General features: G+C 53.6%; 9 protein-coding genes across 9 annotated transcripts; 3 read left to right on the top strand and 6 right to left on the bottom strand.

Moving 5' to 3' along the window:
• Nucleotides 1–36: 36 nt before the first annotated feature.
• MRS44_005880 (uncharacterized protein) lies at nt 37–815 on the top strand (the record flags this gene model as incomplete). The annotated part of the gene is made up of 2 exons (XM_046269866.2): nt 37–590; nt 650–815. 2 exons carry the CDS (start codon nt 37–39, stop codon nt 813–815), a joined length of 720 nt encoding a protein of 239 aa, XP_046140544.1.
• A 333-nt stretch (nt 816–1,148) lies between these two features.
• MRS44_005879 (uncharacterized protein) lies at nt 1,149–2,115 on the bottom strand (the record flags this gene model as incomplete). Its single annotated transcript, XM_065621561.1, has 2 exons — nt 1,149–2,017; nt 2,070–2,115. 2 exons carry the CDS (start codon nt 2,113–2,115, stop codon nt 1,149–1,151), a joined length of 915 nt encoding a protein of 304 aa, XP_065477633.1.
• A 584-nt stretch (nt 2,116–2,699) lies between these two features.
• MRS44_005878 (uncharacterized protein) lies at nt 2,700–4,278 on the bottom strand (the record flags this gene model as incomplete). The annotated part of the gene is made up of 3 exons (XM_046274727.2): nt 2,700–2,869; nt 2,918–3,905; nt 3,976–4,278. 3 exons carry the CDS (start codon nt 4,276–4,278, stop codon nt 2,700–2,702), a joined length of 1,461 nt encoding a protein of 486 aa, XP_046140546.1.
• A 473-nt stretch (nt 4,279–4,751) lies between these two features.
• Nucleotides 4,752–5,383, top strand: MRS44_005877 (uncharacterized protein; the record flags this gene model as incomplete). The annotated part of the gene is made up of 2 exons (XM_046269872.2): nt 4,752–5,147; nt 5,195–5,383. The coding sequence occupies 2 exons, from the start codon at nt 4,752–4,754 to the stop codon at nt 5,381–5,383; spliced, it is 585 nt and encodes a 194-aa protein (XP_046140547.1).
• A 133-nt stretch (nt 5,384–5,516) lies between these two features.
• Nucleotides 5,517–6,188, bottom strand: MRS44_005876 (uncharacterized protein; the record flags this gene model as incomplete). Its single annotated transcript, XM_046273389.1, has 2 exons — nt 5,517–5,913; nt 5,974–6,188. The coding sequence occupies 2 exons, from the start codon at nt 6,186–6,188 to the stop codon at nt 5,517–5,519; spliced, it is 612 nt and encodes a 203-aa protein (XP_046140548.1).
• Nucleotides 6,189–6,992: 804 nt separating this feature from the next.
• MRS44_005875 (uncharacterized protein) lies at nt 6,993–9,738 on the top strand (the record flags this gene model as incomplete). The annotated part of the gene is made up of 4 exons (XM_065621560.1): nt 6,993–7,050; nt 7,133–7,208; nt 7,262–8,442; nt 8,540–9,738. 4 exons carry the CDS (start codon nt 6,993–6,995, stop codon nt 9,736–9,738), a joined length of 2,514 nt encoding a protein of 837 aa, XP_065477632.1.
• Nucleotides 9,739–9,910: 172 nt separating this feature from the next.
• Nucleotides 9,911–10,924, bottom strand: MRS44_005874 (uncharacterized protein; the record flags this gene model as incomplete). The annotated part of the gene is made up of 1 exon (XM_046281916.2): nt 9,911–10,924. One exon carries the CDS (start codon nt 10,922–10,924, stop codon nt 9,911–9,913), a length of 1,014 nt encoding a protein of 337 aa, XP_046140550.2.
• Nucleotides 10,925–11,891: 967 nt separating this feature from the next.
• MRS44_005873 (uncharacterized protein) lies at nt 11,892–14,368 on the bottom strand (the record flags this gene model as incomplete). The annotated part of the gene is made up of 2 exons (XM_046274728.2): nt 11,892–12,583; nt 12,646–14,368. 2 exons carry the CDS (start codon nt 14,366–14,368, stop codon nt 11,892–11,894), a joined length of 2,415 nt encoding a protein of 804 aa, XP_046140551.2.
• Nucleotides 14,369–15,627: 1,259 nt separating this feature from the next.
• On the bottom strand, nt 15,628–17,310 carry MRS44_005872 (uncharacterized protein; the record flags this gene model as incomplete). The annotated part of the gene is made up of 4 exons (XM_046269887.2): nt 15,628–16,055; nt 16,105–16,742; nt 16,792–17,183; nt 17,281–17,310. 4 exons carry the CDS (start codon nt 17,308–17,310, stop codon nt 15,628–15,630), a joined length of 1,488 nt encoding a protein of 495 aa, XP_046140552.2.
• Between the last annotated feature and the right edge of the window lie 577 nt (nt 17,311–17,887).

The following is a 17,887-nucleotide window of genomic DNA, read 5'->3' as shown; positions in this document are numbered from 1 at the left end:
GACGAAACGAAACCCATCTCATCAGAATCTTGAAAAATGGCGGCAAAGGGCCAGACTACCGAGGCAGCTTACCAGAGCCTTCCGAGGGACGACCCTTCGGCGGCTCTGCTGCACCCCGAGGAGCGAGAGGAGGAGGAAAGGAAGCCGTCCGTCACCATCACGTTTTCGCCCATCCTCCTCCTCCGATTTGTCGTCATCGCCCTCGGCATCACGGCCACCGTCTTCATCTGCATGCCCTGGTACCACGACGGCCTAGCCGCCTTCTTCGGCATCTGGTCCATCATGCTTATCCTTTGGAACTCGTACCACCTCATCAGCGGCCTCATCTACTGTGCCTGCTGCGGAAAGAAGGGTGGCAATAATGTGGTTGATATTACGCTTGGGAGCTTCTTCTGCTCGTTTGGCTTCGTGTCTGCGATCCAGCTTGGCTCTCCCCAGACGAGGAGCATTTTGGTCAAGTTGAGGCCTTATCTCATCAACTTGGTCGACCTTGGCTTCGGCGGCTTCTTCATCATCCCCAGTGTCTTGGCTTTCACGAGTGGCGTTTGGTATTATGATGACAATGTTGGCGGGCTGTGCATCACCTTGTCGTAAGTATTTCCCACCTTTTTTCACTCTTCATCTTGACGTCGAGCTAACTTCAATATAGGACGCTGGAGTTCATCATTGCGTTCCTGTCTCTGTTCAGCATCTTCCGCAAGGTCAAGCTCGTCTTGTACAAGGTCGAGGAGCACGACAAGCCTGCCTATACCATCCCTGAGCTGTACCGAGACGACACGTCGGAGCCCCGAGCCTCGACTTCCTCCGAGGTTTAAGAAGCTTCTGCGAAACACGGCATCTGAGGTCAATTTGTTCATCAGGGCGGTTCAGTAGTAATTCTCCTGGTGAAGGATGCCAAAGTCGTGAAGGAATAAACGGCAAGGTCACGACGTCTACGTTTGACGATACTGGGGGACTCCATGATAAGTTAAAGGGAAAACATCATTGTTTTGGTCTAAGTTGTTGCTATATCTGCCTCATGCCAGGCAACCATATCTGAACCTTTCGTTCCCGATGCTGCTTGCAACTATGCTCGCTACTAGGATAGCATGAACAATACACAAGAAAATAAACCACTTCATAACCGACTTTTTTGTGTGTCTGTATCATTACGCCTTCTTTTGGAGGCGTCGGCCAACATTCTCCCACACGGCCATGCCCGTGGAGAGGGTAGTCAGGAACATAACCAGGCTGACCACGCCAGGCTCGACCTTGACCCAGCCGACGGTGGTGGTAGGAAGAAGCATGTCGAGCGTGTCAGAGAAGATGCTGCGTGCCAGGACAAAGCCCTCCCTGCTGAGGTTTTGCAGCCAGGCTCGTCGCTCAGCCTTGCGCTTGGTGACGATGGTCTTGAGGCGCTCGCGCTCCTTGTCAAGGTCATCCTTGGACTTTTTCTCGTCGTCCTTTGTGGCGTCAGACTTTTCAGAGAGCTCCTTTTCAGCGGAAATGATCTCGTCTGCGTTCTCGGTGGGGATCCTGCTGACGCTCTCGGCGGGCACAACAGCAGGTCGTGTAGAGAACAGACGGAACACTCTGATGAACGAGACGATGATGGAGGTGTAAAGTCCAGCGAACCAGAACAGCTGAGACTGGTAATCAATCTCATCATACTTCTCCTTGGAAAAAATGCGCAAGTTCTCAATACCGCAGAGATCCAGAAGGGTCATGGTCTCCATCATGCCAAAGATGCCAAAGCAAGTCTTGCTCACGACCTCAAGCCACCCATCGAGGCCCTTGTCACCAGCGGCGACATAGAGGTTCCAGCCGGCACGGAAAGTGTCGAGGAAGCGGAAGAAACGGATGAACCGCCGAGAGACGTTGAGCTGCCCGCGGAGCACGCCTAGTCCTGTGGCCTTGGAGGCCTGGACGGTCTCGGAGGCGCCGGGGAGGAAAAGGGCTAGCAGGGCTGGGTAGCAGATGAGGATAGAGCAGGTGGCCTGGAAGAGACGCAGGATGCGCTCAATACCGACTGAAGAAGCTGTTAATCGCTGCTGTATGTACAACTGAGACAGTGAGTGAGAGATACATACCGAGGTCAGTGCCAAAGGCGACAAAGTGCTCATACGTGTCGACCATCTCGATGAGCCAGCTGATATTGAAATAGAAGAAAATCAACAACTCTAACAAAACCATCAACGTTGCAATCTATAGTCTATAACCGTAAAAAAAAGACGCTCGAGAAAGTGCAAACAAGAGGCAAGAGAAAAATGCAGAATATTGACTAGACACAGTTAAGCGGTTTGAATAGGCGGTGTTGGGCTTGGACCCCGGGCCCCCAGACCATTTTATTTAGCTCCAGAAGATAGGGAGCGAGTCAGCCGGTTGATGCATGAATTTGCCGCGGGGATCCCCACGGCCACGTCTGTTTGGCTTGACGTGGACGTTTTGGAAATGGCATCATTGGGCGCTTATTCTCTTGGTATTGACGAATAATAAAAGACGTGAATACAAGCAGGCGTTTACACGTTCAACACCAACAGTCACGACTTGCGGTGACTAGAAACAATGTGTAACCAACTTTCGTTACTCCCATTGAACACAAGTAAATATAACACAGGGCGTCTACGTAAATCTTGTAGCTATGCACAGGTACACACACGTATGCCCCCTCTAGCATCCTCTCCTCTCAACTGTCCTTTTCTAACTAGTCGAGACTCCAATTATTGACCAGGAGACACCAGCTTTCCCTGAGCCCTTGAGTCGTGACTCCATCCACCAGCCAGAGGAGCACCGCCAGACTCCTGCGCAAACTTCTGCATCCGGGCCTCCAACTCGGGTCGGAAGTGACGGATAAGACCCTGGATGGGCCAGGCGAAAGCCTCTCCCAGAGCTGAGACAATATTAGCATAATTCATTCACTTTGACGAGTGCAACATACCGCAGATAGTGTGACCCTCAACCTGCTTGGTGAGCTCCTGGAGCATGTCAATCTCCCGCTCGCGAGCCTGGCCCTTCTCGAATCGGCTCATGATCTGCTCCGTCCACTTGCTGCCCTCTCGGCAGGGTGTGCACTGGCCGCAACTCTCGTGGCGGTAGAAGTGGCTGAGACGGCTGATGGCTCGGACAATATCGGTGCTCTTGTCCATGACGATAACGGCAGCAGTACCGAGACCAGACTGGCTGTCCTTGAGGGCGTCAAAGTCCATCAGCTGGTCGTCGCAGACGTGCTTGGGCAGGACAGGAGTGGAAGAGCCACCAGGGATGACAGCCAAGAGGTTATCCCATCCACCTCGAACACCACCGCAGTGCTTGTCAATCAGCTCACGCAGGGGAATCGACATCTCCTCCTCGACGGTGACGGGGTTGTTGACGTGGCCAGAGATACAGTAGAGCTTGGTGCCCTGGTTTCGCTCACGGCCAAAGCCGGCGAACCAGCTTCCTCCTCGGCGGCAGATGGTAGGGGCGACGGCGACAGTCTCGACGTTGGTGACGGTGGAGGGGCATCCGAAAAGACCGACGGCGGCGGGGAACGGGGGCTTGAGACGGGGCTTGCCGGGCTTGCCCTCGAGGGACTCGATGAGCGAAGTCTCCTCGCCACAGACGTAGGCTCCGGCACCTCGGTGAATATAAACATCGAAATCGTAGCCGGATCCGCAGGCGTTCTTGCCAATGAGGCCGTCGGCGTAGGCCTCGTTGATGGCCCGCTGGAGGACGGCGGCCTCCTCGACGAATTCACCTCGGATGTAGATGTAGGCGGCGGTCGCGTTCATGGCTCGGCCGGCAATGAGGCATCCCTCGACGAGCTTGTGTGGGTCCTTTCGCATGATCTCGCGGTCCTTGCAAGTTCCGGGCTCACCCTCATCGGCGTTGACGACGAGGTAACGGGGCTTGTCGTCCTTGTCCCAGTCCTTGAAGTTCATGAAAGACTACCGAGCGTTAGGCAATTGGTGTCTCCCCGGCTGGTGCGGATGAGGAATCCGCTTCTCCAAAACCTACCCATTTCAGACCCGAGGGGAAACCAGCACCACCTCGTCCTCGCAGACCGGAGGCCTTGACCTCGCCAATGATCCAATCGTGACCCTTGAGGATGATCTCCTTGGTCTTGTGCCAGTCGCCCATCCGCTTCGCACTCTTGAGGTCGACGGGGTATCGTCCGTACAGATTCTGAAAGATGCGATCTTGGTCTCGGAGACCGCCGTACGTTCGCTTCGGGGCGCTGTCCTGGACAGTTGCCAGGCCTCTCACGGCGGTCCGTGAGAGGCTGACGGCCTTCTTGGGCGCCGCTCTCGTGGACAGCATTGTGCTCGTTGTCGGGTGGCGGATTGGAGATGGTTGACAAGACGGACGTCAGGATGCGGCACTTCGAGTTTCCGGGCGAGATTCGTGACCGGTTCAGAAATGGGGAATCAGTGATTGGTCAATGCGGACAGCGGATTATTCAGCCGCAAGAGTTAGCCGCTACTTATCCCCACACAGATAATCAGTCAGAGGCAAAGTCTTTTTCATCAGAAATGTTAAGCGCTTCCGGTACCTTTTGCCTTCGGCCGACTCTTTGAAGTCATCGATCCGAGCTGCTCGGTGGTAACGTAAGCAGGCAGCTGAGCTCTCTCATTTGACGATGCTAATCTGCTACATCGCATCGCAACACCAGCTCCCACCTATCACCGCCAATAAACGCCAACCTCGAGTTGGCTTTATATGCCATCTTGGCAAACAATGACGGCGTCAAGGCCGTGTGAACCCATACCTTAAAAGTTGGAGTCGCCATCGCCATGTCTAGTAAAAGGCACTCGATTCTCCCTGCCATCGACCGCAGCGGTCCTAGGCCACCCGTCAACTTCTCGTCCTCCCTCACCATCTCCAACAATGCGATGCTGCAAGGCACACACTCGATCACGATGCAGTCAGAGACGGTGGTTCATCCGCGATCGAAGTTCGAGTCCAACCTAGGATCCATCTTGATTGGACGACGATGTCTTATCCACGAACGGACGCATATCGGAGCTCGCCCTGCCGATATCGAGAGTGCGAAGCCCGGTGGTATAGCTCTAGGAGACTACGTGACGATTGAGGCCGGTTCAATTATTGAGGCTGGAGGCACTGAGATTGGCGAAGGTTCAACGATCCAAGCTGGAGCCAACATTGGTTGTGGTTCCAAGATTGGCAAGGTAGATGCCACCCACGAAGCTTCAAGAGTGTCAACTGACTGTTCAAGAATTGCACCATCACTCAATTGTCCAAGGTGGCACCAGGAACCATCTTGCCAGACAACACAGTTGTCTTCTCAAACGGCACAAGACGCATCGATAAGCGTGATATTTCCGATCACAAGAAGATTGCTTTGATCAAGCAACTTGCTATTTTGCGAAAAATGATACCCAGCGACCCCGACAAATTCAAATAAAGATACCCCTCAATAGACTCCTGTAACCATGAAAAACGAATGCCTCCCGGTTTTATTACACCTGACTTGCAAAGATGCCGCTACAACTAAACATGAGACTATTCTGCCGTCGGCTCTCGTCACTCTCTAACCCTCATGGTATTATCATTGCCAAGACAATGGCGCAAACAGCAACTGCCGAGACACTACCGACTTGACGCACTGCCGAGTTGTCTTCATCCTCCTCTACCTCCTCCTCCGTTGGGGCTGAAATCTCTGGCAGCGTGACCGACGCAACAACTCCGTACACGGTGGTGGTATACGCCTCGTGGCTGTTGGTTGTATAACTTCGATCAATCGATATCGTGCTTGATGCCGAGCCTGACGCTGGCATGGACGGGACCTCGGCCGTTTTATTGTACTGCTTCTGCTGGGAGATGATGCTTGAAGGGATTGGCGCAACGTCAAAGCCCTCGTCTTTGCAGACCGATTGGTCTCTTTCCAGTTGACTGAACATGAACTCGCCGAATGTTCTTCTGCAATTATAACAGCTGTGGTGCAGAGTTAGCGGGACTGATCTATACCAGTTGGGTTCAGGTCGCTTCACTTACGCTTCCTTCAAAGGAACCCATCCTGTCTCGCAAGTACACTTTGTGTATGCAGCACCGGTTTTGTCTCTGCACTCTCTGTCGATCTTGTTGAACGCCTCGCAGATGGAGCCATCTCCTGTACAGTACTCGCGACCCTCTGGGGAGATCAATGCCACAGATACCTGGGCGAGAAAGAGGCAGAAGAGCACTCTCTGGATAGCACTCGTTCGCATCATCTTGGACAGTCGCGACGGCATGAAAGAGAAGGTTCACCAACACTCCCAGTCTCAATCAGTTATGTGAACTGGCGGCCCAACCTGAACATCCAGCGGCCTCACCGAGCATCTAAAGATCACCCGAGCTTATGGCAAGATCAGCTGCCATCGCGCGGGCTAACATTGAGACTTTATTACTCCGCGGGGATGTTGTGCCTGGATTTATCCACCAGCGTCGTAGCGTTAAGCTTGTGGCGTTGAGTCTAAACGACCATCTTTATTTTCCGACTTCAGCTCATTCGCGACTCGTTGGTGTTGATAGGTTGGCCGCGGTGCCTGGGGACTAGACTGGGTCTTGGCATGGTGTAATTTCAGCCCGTCTTACAACGGCTCCTGCATACACTCGCGCCCTCAACCATGCCGTGCTTGCTTCTAGCGGCGTTCTCTCTCAGGGGCAAGCAGAACTGCATCGTTGGTGGCTGTCGAAAACCCGCCATGATTGGAGACGGCTAAAGTTCTTCAAGGCTGGCGGTCTGACCATTGGACCCTCTACCGAGGGATACGACCGAGCGAGACTGTCATGGTTTAACTAAATTGGACGCGGCAGATGAGCTCTGGAGCCAAGTCTGCCCCGTAAGGCGTGTTGCACAAGTTCCTGGATCGAGCCCGGGTGGGTTGTCTTGCAGCCCGAGGAGGAAGGCGGCCGGTTAGAGGAGACATATGGGCAGCCACTTTCTCCTTGTCTGTCGTGAAGCTTGAGACTTCTTCTGTACAGACCCAAAATAACAGAGGAAACCAGGTGCCGTGGGAAGGCTCATAGACAAGATGCCTGAGCTGACGGTTGGTTATGTTGCTGGTATCATTGCCTTTGGCATTGTGATAGGTGAGCTTGCTTCCTCTACTCGCAGAGTGCTTCTCGTGCGGCACGCGACAGGACATGAAGGGAATTCTAACTTGGACGATAGCCCAGCTATGGTGTCCGACTGCCATGACCTTTATCCTCGCTGGTCAGCTACGTGATCGCGAGACAGCAGCCACATGGTAAGTTACAACTTCAGCCTTGGCACTTGGCAAGATCCAACTAATTGTCATAGGACAAATGCTGGTCGATTCCTTCAGAGCTCTCTATGGCCTCCTCTACTTCAGGCAGACTCTGCCAAACGCCATGGTGTCCGCGGAACCATCTCCATGATGACCTTGGCTGTTCCATTACTTGCCTTGCTCGTCTCCCTTGCTGGTGTTATTACTCCTCTGGGACTATACGAGCAAGATGAACTCGACAGCCAGTCCACCTTGGCATCTTTTCAATACGCCAAGGACTCGAGTGCGTTCCTAATGGGAACCTCACCGCGCGACAGCAACAACTCGTTCACGCGAACATGTTCATTAACCCCAACGTGTTATGCGCCTTGTCCTTACACCTCGGATGTCACCATCTTTTCATCCGACGGGCTGTCCTTCAACTGCACGACGCTTTACGAAATCAACGCAACCGTGCCCAGTATCCTCCATGATATCTACATGAGCGGCACCAAGAAACGCAGGACAACCATCTCGAACTACTTCGACATTGAGTGGCGGCAGTTGACCAAGCAGTACAACCGAATCTACAACAACGGCACACCCATCGCTGTTGGCATCTTCCGCGCCCTCGAGTCGTTTGCACTCAGGGAAGAGATTAAACCTGTGGAGGGCCTGATTGTCGACAACAAGAACGGCGGTATCGGCTTGAGGAACCATACCCTCCCTGTTGGACATACTCGAGGCGCAACTTGGTCTGAAGACTTGCTCTTCTTAGAGCCAGAGATTGAGTGTGTGAACCTCAATGTCACCGTCGACTTTGAGATCAGCACCAGCTCCAAGCAGACCTCTGGCCTCGCCGTCACAAACCTGTACATGACTGACCGCGGCGGCTTCGTCCACCTCAACACGACCAACCCGGAGCATGACCAGCGTAACGGCGTCAACAAGCCCGACCTCAAGACGCGGGCGTACCAGGCGGCGTGGTACACCAACGGCGTCACAATGCTCTTCATGAACATGTCGGACCCGACCGACAAGGTCAAGGGGACAAAGGCGTTTGACCGCATCGACTCCAAGGTCGGCAAGAAGTGGAAGCTGCCCATCGCGGAGGTCGATCACACGACGTATCAGTCGCTGCAGTTCATGACAGAGTTTGGAAGGCTCGCTGGTATGACCAAGTCACTTGACGGAAAGGGGGAGGAGATTTACAAGAATCCGCATAATATCACTTCTGATTATTGGGATGCTGCGAGTAAGTTGTGCTCTACCCATCCCCTATATTCATCGCTGACTTTTTTTTTTTCTTCTTAAAGAGTTCATTTGCCAAGGAACTTCGTTGAATGCCCCAGCCTTGCTGAACAACACCTACGTCGCTTGCAACTTGCTCCGTGGAGTTCCCAAGCGAGTTGGCGGCGGCTCACCAAACCTCTTTGAAGACGGCAGCGAATGGAGTTCACCCCTATACACCTGCGCCTCAGCCGTCAAAGCCACCGTTAAGAGGGTCACCTTTTTCCACAACGGCACCAGCGACAGCATCGACAACCTGGTCGTCAAGGAGGTCAAGGAGAAGCAGTACAAGAGCAAGGACGACATGCCCCTCTGGGGCGTCGAGGACTGGTCCCTCACCCTCGCTCAGTTTGAGCCCATCTGGGGTATCGTCGACCCAGCTTTCAAGGGCTTTCAAAATGTCAGCACCACACAAGCTCCCGAGTTGTACCTCCTTGGTTCCGCGATGGACGAGATCTTCGGTCCTGCAGCCCTCAACCCGTCTTCTTCCACCATGAATCTCCCCGGTTCCATCGTGCCCATCTCGGCGCTTCATACCATCTTCAAGAGCGGTAGCGATACAGACCCCATCATCGACTTTACCGCCCGGCAGAGCATGAGTCTCTGGCTCAAGTGGAAAGAGCTGTCAGCCTCTGCCGAGACGGCTCCCAAGATCTACAAGCTCCTCTGGAACGACCTCGCAGCCTCGGCTCTCGTGGGCACCAAAGGCACCCTGGGCGCTCTCAACGAGGAGCCCGACCAAGCCGCCAGGCTACGAGTGATTCCAACAGTCCACAGGGTCAAGTACAGGTGGATGTTTGGCATCCCGGCCTTTGTTGTCGTCGTCTTCATGGGCCTCATCTTCCTAGCCGTAGCAGGCAGCGCCGTGACGGGCAAGTCCAGTTTCGGCCTCGTGAGGCATAGACTCAAGCAGGTCGCTGTTGGCCGTGTCTTGACCACCATCTTCCACCCCGACTCGAGCAGCTTCATCATGTCTCCTAGCGACTGGAGCAGAGCGAACGGCGAGAAGCAGATCGACATGGCTGGTGGGCGTCCAGCTCCCGCAGCTCCAGGAGGTCCTCCTCCAGCCGTTGTCAATTCTGTGCCGGCTCAATTCAACGTGCCTCCTCAGTTCAGCACGCCTCAGCAGTATCAACCGGTACAGCCCTACTCGCCACAGCCATATCCCCCTCAACAGCCGCCTCCGCCGCAATGGAGGGGGAGTCCTGCTACCCCTGACGAAGTTCACGAATTGACGTACTTTCCCGAGCGTAAAGCTTAGCTAACGTTGGAAAGGATCCGGGTTTAATGTGTTTTATTGTTTCATGTTTCATAGGTCGATGAACGATAATATCTATCTGTAGGGTATCATCAAGAAAAGAAGTCCATCCAAACTGATGTACTTGGTCATGCCTCCTCTCCCGTGACCATGTAGGGTTCCAGCCTGCCATTGCCTATCCACTCTTTCTCTGGAATATAGACGTGATGGCTCTTTGGGCGATGGCTCGATCTTGCTCCAGTAGCGCCAACGCCGTGATAATAGCCATGATGGCCCATTTGTCCCCAAGAGCCCCCGTCACTCCTGTTCCCAGGAACCGAAAATGCCCAATCTCTGTCGAATTCCGCTTGGCCTCAGTCCAGACTGCAACGATCTCCTTCCCATAGCTGTCCCTGATATTCCCAGGTAAAAAGTCCATATCTGCGCCGCCAGGAGGTCCTCGAGCCAGCCTCATAAGCTTCCAACCACGACGTTGGCCCCCTAGGCCCGCTACCGCATCGCACTTTGAGGGCCGCCACTCAAACTCTTCTTTCACTTCATTCCCACTGGTCCCAGATTCGATGGTGAAGTGCTGTCCACCGCGGAAGAATTTCTCCTTTACCTCCTGATCCGGGCATAGAGTCAGCGCGCCTGACCAAGCCGCCAACCCGACTGAGGCAGTGCAACTCCATCCTGAAATCTTGATGTATGCCAGCGGGGGATCATCGTCGGTGGGCCCCGAGTATATGACCATTGGAGACGAGAGTAGTCCGAGAAAGCGTCTGTCTGCTTTGCAGAGGTATAGTGGTTGACTTTCACGTTCGCCTAGAGTGTAGGTGCCAACTGGCATGTCACTGCCCTTGTATCGGTAGAGATTTAATGTATGTGGGAGTTTGCGAGGAACAGGCTCTGGCTCTGGCTCTGGGGTAGGAGCCATGCGAGGAGGAAGTGGAGGAGGTTGCGCCTGTGATGCCAGAGTTTCTGCCTCCGGAATGGGCGGCTGCGTTGTCAGGGACTCTACCTGCGGTAGTAGAGAATGTGTCAATGGCGACGGAGATTCATCCCTGTCGGGAAGGGGAAGCTGTATAGGTGGTGCTAGAGGCTCGTTTGCTGGTAGAGTGCTTCGCTCATCTTGGGTTTCGGTTTTTGTCACTGGCTCTGGCGTGGGTAGAGGGGTATTTGGCTGTGCTGTATCTTCTGGAATACTCATGGTCACAGAGCCAGTTGAGAAATGGGAGAAAGGATATAGATATAGTAGGTTGGGCGTATGGAGGGTGTAAGTGGACGGGTAGAGGGATGGAAATGAAAGAATTAGATCACGACTGAAGAGGAAGATATCAAGCTCAGCTGCAAGGGACGATTGTTCCTTCTCTATTCGACTTAGCTACTAATGAATTAATTATATCCCAGTGTAGTTCTTTCTATTTGTAAGAGCTCAAGTTGAAGATGCTTTCCTTTACCCTGTAGCTGCACGAAGCATTATTCTAGCTATCCACCACATGTGTTTATGCACACGCACACACCCATGCACAATAAACGGTAGCCACACCGTCACAAACGTGGATCGGCATGTGGGAGATACGCGTAATCGGATCATCCCAAGTCAACAAAAAGCCAAGCCAAGCCAAGCCGTTGGTGATTGACACCGTGGCAGGGGTCCAATTTGCAAAAGCTGGGGCTACCCGGAATGAAGGGTGGGAAAATTGATCCATCAACCGATTCATCGACGCCGGTGCCGTCCCGGCAATCCCGACGGGCATCATCCTGTCCCCGGTGAGCCGATGGATACATCATTGTATGTAGGGCTTGCCTCATTGCTGCATGACGTTTTGAATGTCACTGCCAAGGTGAGAGTGAGTAGAAAAGATAGCTTCAAATTGTAAACTCATGAGGCCCTAGTTGACACACCTCAAACTTGCTGCCTAGATGGTCGCTCGTCTTTAAATCCGACCTTGTCGTTCATTCATGATGTGGAGAAAAACATCAAAACAATCTCAATGCCAAGACCTATCCAATCTCATAAACACCAAATGCAAAGCGTCTGTGACGCAACTGATTTTTGTCCCCTGCCCCTATGTATCCGCTGTTTTCGTTGTGTAATAGCTGCCTGTTTAAAATACATCCATTGTATGCAATATAAAAACCTTGTAATGCTGGTAACGCCGTGAAAATGAGAATCAGAAACTGAACAAACCGCTTCGTCGCTTGCCCAGAGGGTAGATGATTAGAGCACTCATAAAGAGTCCGACAGCAATTCCAATGGCAATCTGAATCATCGAGGCCGCCACGTTGAACACCAGGTTGTCGAGCTTGCCTCCCTTCTCAACCTGGACAGAAGCCGTTCCGTTGATTGTCCCGTTGTTGTTGGTGAGCTCATTGGCCACACTGAGGCCGCTGAGTAAACCTCCGGTCGATGCTAGGCCTCCCGGCACCTGACAGAAAACAGCGGGGATGAGAATGGCCGCTGCGACGCCGTGCCGGAGTCGGGAGTACAGGTTCGCAAGCACGCCGACGGCCAGGGCGCCAAGTGTGCTGGAGATTTGCGGGCTGGACTTGAATCGTTGTCCACTCCAGAAGTTGACCATGTATCCGGCAAAGGCGATGATAACCATGATGGGTACCTGGCGCCACTTGGCCTGGTAAATCATGCTGATACAGACAACGAAGGGAGGCACGAAGATGAAACCGTAGTAGGGGTTCATAGGGTTTTCGCAAGTCGCTTGGTTGGAGGGCGTATCATCAAAGAGTCCATATAGCGCTGAGCCAACGGTGATGCCGAATCCAAGTAGAAGACAATAAATGATGGCGTACACAATGCGAATTGAACCCGGGACAATGGCCCTGGACTGAAGTTCAAGAGAAGAGCACACTACATTGTTGGTATCAGCATTGGCTCGCCACAAGATAGCACAGAGAAAAGATTCAACTTACAAACCATGTAACCAGGAAGAAGCATGACGATACCGCCTTGAGCGAGGGCACCAAAGCAGAACAGGTTCGAGTTGTTGATGCTGCCGAACAATCTGGCCAAGAAGCTGACGACGACTGTTGCGGTAACTTCAAAGACGTTGCTGTACAGGGCAGAGTTGGGAGCCACAATGAGCTGCAGTACTCCGACAAGACAGCCGAAAACAAAGATGAGCGGGAGATCAATCAGACGGGCCCCGAAAGAGAAGGGCGCGGCTGTAACGCTGGTAAGTCCAAAGATGATGACTCGCAGCCAAGCGTGGAACTTGTCCTTGCGCTTCATCAAGACATCCAGCTTGTCGGTAGCTTCCTCAACGCCGATACAGTCATGCATGACCTCCTTGTAAATCAGATGAACGTCCTTGAGCTTTCCCAGATCGATGCCCTGAGCCGAACGGACGATTCTGACTTCTGTCGTATGCGTCGACCTGTCGTCAAACGAGATAATCATACACCCCGGCAGGTAGAGGAACTGGCCATCGATCTCGAGGACTCTGGCAGTCATGCTCAGATACTCTTCCAACCGATGAGTTGGAGCTCCGTACAACATCAAGGCACGGCAGAGCTTGATGATGTAGTCTTGTCGCGATAGTGTCTCTGCAATATGAACCGTAATCCGAGCTTCCTGTTGTTGCCAGAAACCACTGAGCCGGTTGGCGCTGTGAGCTCGCTTGTGCATTGGAGGTCGTCCATGCTTCTTCCCGCCATGCTTACTGTCACCAGCCTGCTCTCCTTCGTTGGGATTGGCAAGCCGTGCGGATGCCTCGATGAGGTTGGCAAGCGTGTCTTGCGAGCGGTTCTGGTTATACCACTTCTTGCGGGTTGGCGTTGAGGCCCCAGAAGGTGTGCCCTGGACAGTAGGGCTGCTCGTTCCACCGATGGATGAAGCTGTGGAGGCATTTCGGTTGTGTCCTCCCTTAAACGGCGGATCGGGGGGTTTGTAGAGCTTCAATAGCTGAGACAGAACGCTGCCACGGTACTGCTCGGGCTCAGGCACATCATATACCACTCCGTCATAATTGCCATCATTCAGTTCGGTCAAAGTCTCTCGGCGCTGGCGAGGAGCTTCCTTGGCAGTTGGCGAGTTCTGGGCAGTGTTGTTTTCGAAGCGGTTAGTGTGGGATCGGACGAGCTTGAATGCCTCTTCTTTGAGTGTCGGGTGCTCATGCTCCCCAGATGGGATTTTCTGGAAGCCGTCTCGGTTGTGCGCCGAGTGGCTTAGGTCTTGAAGGGGGATGTTAGAGCCTGCAGTAGACTCGCGGTCGTCGTAAGCGGTGCCCACGCTGGATTCGAGTGAGTCTCTGGAAATGGCCGATGAATCTCGGCGAAGATTAGCCGCGATTAACCTGGCACGTTCCTGTGCAGCGGCCATTGCCTCCTTCGACTCGGGATCCAATCCATCGTCAATGTCCTTGCCAGTCACAGAGTTTGCAGAGTTGCCTCGTAGTAGTGAAGGCCTCGGCTTTGCAATGGGAGTTGTTCGGGTTTCGGGCGGTGGGCTGGACGGAATCACCGGAGGACTGGTAACCGCGGCATTGCTGTTGAATCTTACTCGGCCCTTCTCTTTCCTGATGGCAGCAGCCGTCTTGGGGCTTGGGGGAGTCTCGCTGCCGCTGGCAGGCTTGGATGAATCAGGACCGAATTCAAGGTCCGGTTCATCTCTGTAGTCTTTGGAAGAACCCTCCATCGGATCTGGTAGCAACAAGTAACGAACGTGTAAAGAGAAAAAAGATGGAACTGGGATGCAACTTGAGCAAGGATGCCCACAACAGATTTGACGACCTTACAGAAGCTCAGTCGTGGGGAAGCTCCGGATCCCATGAAAGGGACCGGCCTTGTTAATATAAGGCAGGAAAGGATCCATCGTCTGGTCCTGTCTGGTGCAATGCTCTAACGGACTCCGTACATATCCGGCAAGGGCAGCGATCGACTCGTGCACTTGGGGTCTCGTACAATGCCAACAGTGGAGTGACGTCAATGTGGATATTGCTCCCGCTTGGTGAAGTGGCACAGGGAGAAATTCAGACGCGGTCTTGGAAGCTTCGTGCGAAACCTCCGCTTGGAAATTTCGTTAGGTAAAGGTCAGGATCACGACCGACGTTGCGGCCATCGGGACGTCTTCCGAGAGGCGACCCCCGCCATCGGCCCACTGGTGGAAAAAAAAAAAAAACAATAAAATAAAAAAAACCTGCTGAGCTCATGACTCTTGGAACATTCTATTTTGATACTTGGCTGATCAAGAAAAAAAGGAGGCAAACACTGATTCATTCTAGAACTTCAAGGCTGACGAATTCCTTGACGTCTCTCTTCGCCTAGTCTCTTGCCTCTACGGACTGCCCTTCCCTCGTTCGTCCTGGTGAAGCCCCAAGAAATTGTAGGGGCTTGCCGAGGTCGGAAAGGTGTCTCAGTAGCCATGCACGATTTGTAGTTGGATTTCCTATTGGGGCAATAGCCAGTGACACCGCGTACCTGCAGGGACTCTTGGTTTCTGTCCAATGGCGTCTGGTTCCCAACCTGTCATCCAATCCTCTTTGCGGGGAACGGAGCAAATTCCGTGCGACGGTTCACGAAATGGGCAAACGGTTTGGGACTTTACGGCGAGGTGCATGCTGTGAAAACGCCAGGGTTGCACAAAACGGCATAGTACGGGCACAAGGTTGCACAAAGTAAGGGGGACATGTGTTAGATCTGGTGGCACAACTCTACTCCCTGGTATCTCATTGGGCATGCGTCAACCCAGAGCCGCATTGTCGTCAGACTTTAGCTTTCTTCGATCGGGATACTACGCGGCTACTGCTACTATAAACGGTAACACTGCAGCTTCAGATCCGGCAAGGGGTGGGAGTGGGAGCAGATGCTAAATTTGCATCCATGTCTTATTATTTGGATATACACCCACATCACGGCATCTCCAGGCACGGCCCTCGTTCCTCTCTACCCTTAATTCTAATGCGTCATGGCATCCTCAAACAATCTCCGGAGCTGATCCTTCTCAGCCTCGAGTTGGTTGGACAAACCAGGGGCCAAGCTCAGCACACGTGCCTGAGGAATCGTTCCCTCTACAAGAGCCTCGATGTGCTCCGTGCCGAACCCGAGCTCCTTGAGGCCCTTGGGTTGGTCTCCTAGTTCTGCCAGGAACTTGGTGATGGCCTCGGCGAGAACCTCGCCTGCGCTCTCGCGCTTGACGTTGGTGATGTCGACTCCGAATGCCTCGGCCGCGGCAAGATGTCGGTCTGGGTTGGAGGCGGCTGTGAAGCGGAAGACGGCAGGAGCTGAAACGGCGACCGACACGCCGTGAGGAATGATTGGCGAAGCTACTTGATATCCAGCGTGCTTGTAGCCTGGGTTCTGACCCGAGATAGGGTACGACATGCCTGGAACTCATTAGTCATGCTAGCTGACTCAAGTCACACGCGGACCTACCGTGGCAGAGATGAACACCAGCGTTTCCGAAGCCAACGCCAGCAAGAGTAGCGGCCAGAAGCATTTCGCTCTGGGCCTCAAGGTCATCAGGATCCCTCACAGATCGTGGAAGGTACTTGACAGTAGCACGGAGAGCGTGGAACGAAAACACATCAGAGATGGGGTTGGCTCCCTGATATGCCGGGCGGAGGATTGGGTTAGTAGGCCTTGGTGTTCGCTCATTGAAAGGAATGGCTGTCCAGGACTCGAGCGAGTGGCAGAGCACGTCGAGACCTGAGGCGGCCTTGACTGCTGCAGGCATAGTCCTCGTGTTGAGGGGATCGCAGATTCCGAGCGTAGGCTTGAGGTTCCGGTGGGCGACGCCTGTCTTTGCCCGCTTGGACACGAGGTCGAAGATGGCAGTTCCCGTCGTCTCACTACCTGTGCCAGCTGTGGTTGGGACGGCGATGAGGGGCTTTAGGGGCTTGTCGACGGGACGGCCCTTGCCGAGCGGCGCGTTGACAAAGTCGAGGAAGTCAGCGTCAGGGTACGCCGTATACAGGTTCATGAGCTTGGCTGTGTCGATGACTGAGCCGCCTCCGACAGCCAGGAAGGCATCAGGCTCATAAGGACGAGCCCAAGCGATGGCGTCCTTGATTCTACAATACTGTCAGAAAGAGCCGACATCGGGGCTTTTGAGAAACCTACGAGCTATCCTTTGGCTCAATTCGGACGTTGGAGTAAACCTCAAAAGGAACACCCTCTCGAGTGAGAGCCTCACGAACCTGTCGCATAGCATCTAGCTTGTCGACGGTCTCATCCGTCACGACACAAACTCGCTTCGCGCCCAGGTTCTTCAAGTCCATGCCAACCTCTTGCGTCACGCCGGGACCGAAGCGAATTGATGAGGCAGCCATCTCAAAGGCATACTCCTTCTGGCCTGGGTGCGTGGTCGGCGTGGCATACTTGCGCTGATGAGCATGTCTGGAGGGAGTGAGAACCGGCGGCGACTGGTGATAGCCGGGATTCGAGTGGCAGGGACATGAGGGCGGGTGAGTAAACTGAACGGTGCGGAGCAGGTTCGTAGCTCGCTTGGCGGCCTAGATTGACTGCTGTGAGCGTTGCTTGAACGAATTGGCTCAAGGTGAGTGAGAGGCGATACTCAATGCCTCAAACCTTTGCGGGGTTGTTACGTACGTTGGGAATAGCTCTTATGGCGGGCACCATGGTGGAAATGATGTCACCAAGCGATGTCACAGAAGCAGTACAGCAAGATGAGTAGAGAGACGAAGAGTCAGTGAGCAACAGCAGCAGCAATATGCCCCAGAGTTGAGAGGTTGAAAGAAGGCTTCAAGATGTGTCAATTGAAGCTGTGGTGGCGGCTAACATGCACGACACATTGTGTAAGCAGAACCTCGGATGGCGGACGACCAAGACCGCGATTGCGGGGTGAGAGACGCGCCGATCTGGGGCCCGATGTTGCTTAAGTTGTGAGGGGAAAGCGGGTAGAACGGAGTGAACGGATAGCGGATCTCTCTGGATCGTGTGTGCTGTATCACGAGGGCGTTCGCCCCGGCTATGGTGAATCTGGGGGCTGTTTTGGTGACGGCACTTTCATTCTGATTGGTTCCTTGTATCCGAGTACAGTATCGCAGGCCCAATGTCTCTTCTTTCAAATGACGTTGTTGTTCAAAGGTGAGAGGAGAGGAGTTGAGGGGAAGTCTGGGGAGATAATTTCCTAATCTGGCAACTCAAGTCAACAAAGCCGAAAGGGAAGCTTTGCTGACGGCTTCTCGGCCGAGAC

Source organism: Fusarium solani (assembly GCF_023522795.1).
Source record: "Fusarium solani strain SB1 chromosome Unknown bctg00000003_1, whole genome shotgun sequence".
In the NCBI taxonomy this organism is placed as follows: domain Eukaryota; kingdom Fungi; phylum Ascomycota; class Sordariomycetes; order Hypocreales; family Nectriaceae; genus Fusarium; species Fusarium solani.
Note: the sequence above shows the minus strand (reverse complement) of the source record. Positions and strands in the feature narration are given on the sequence as shown.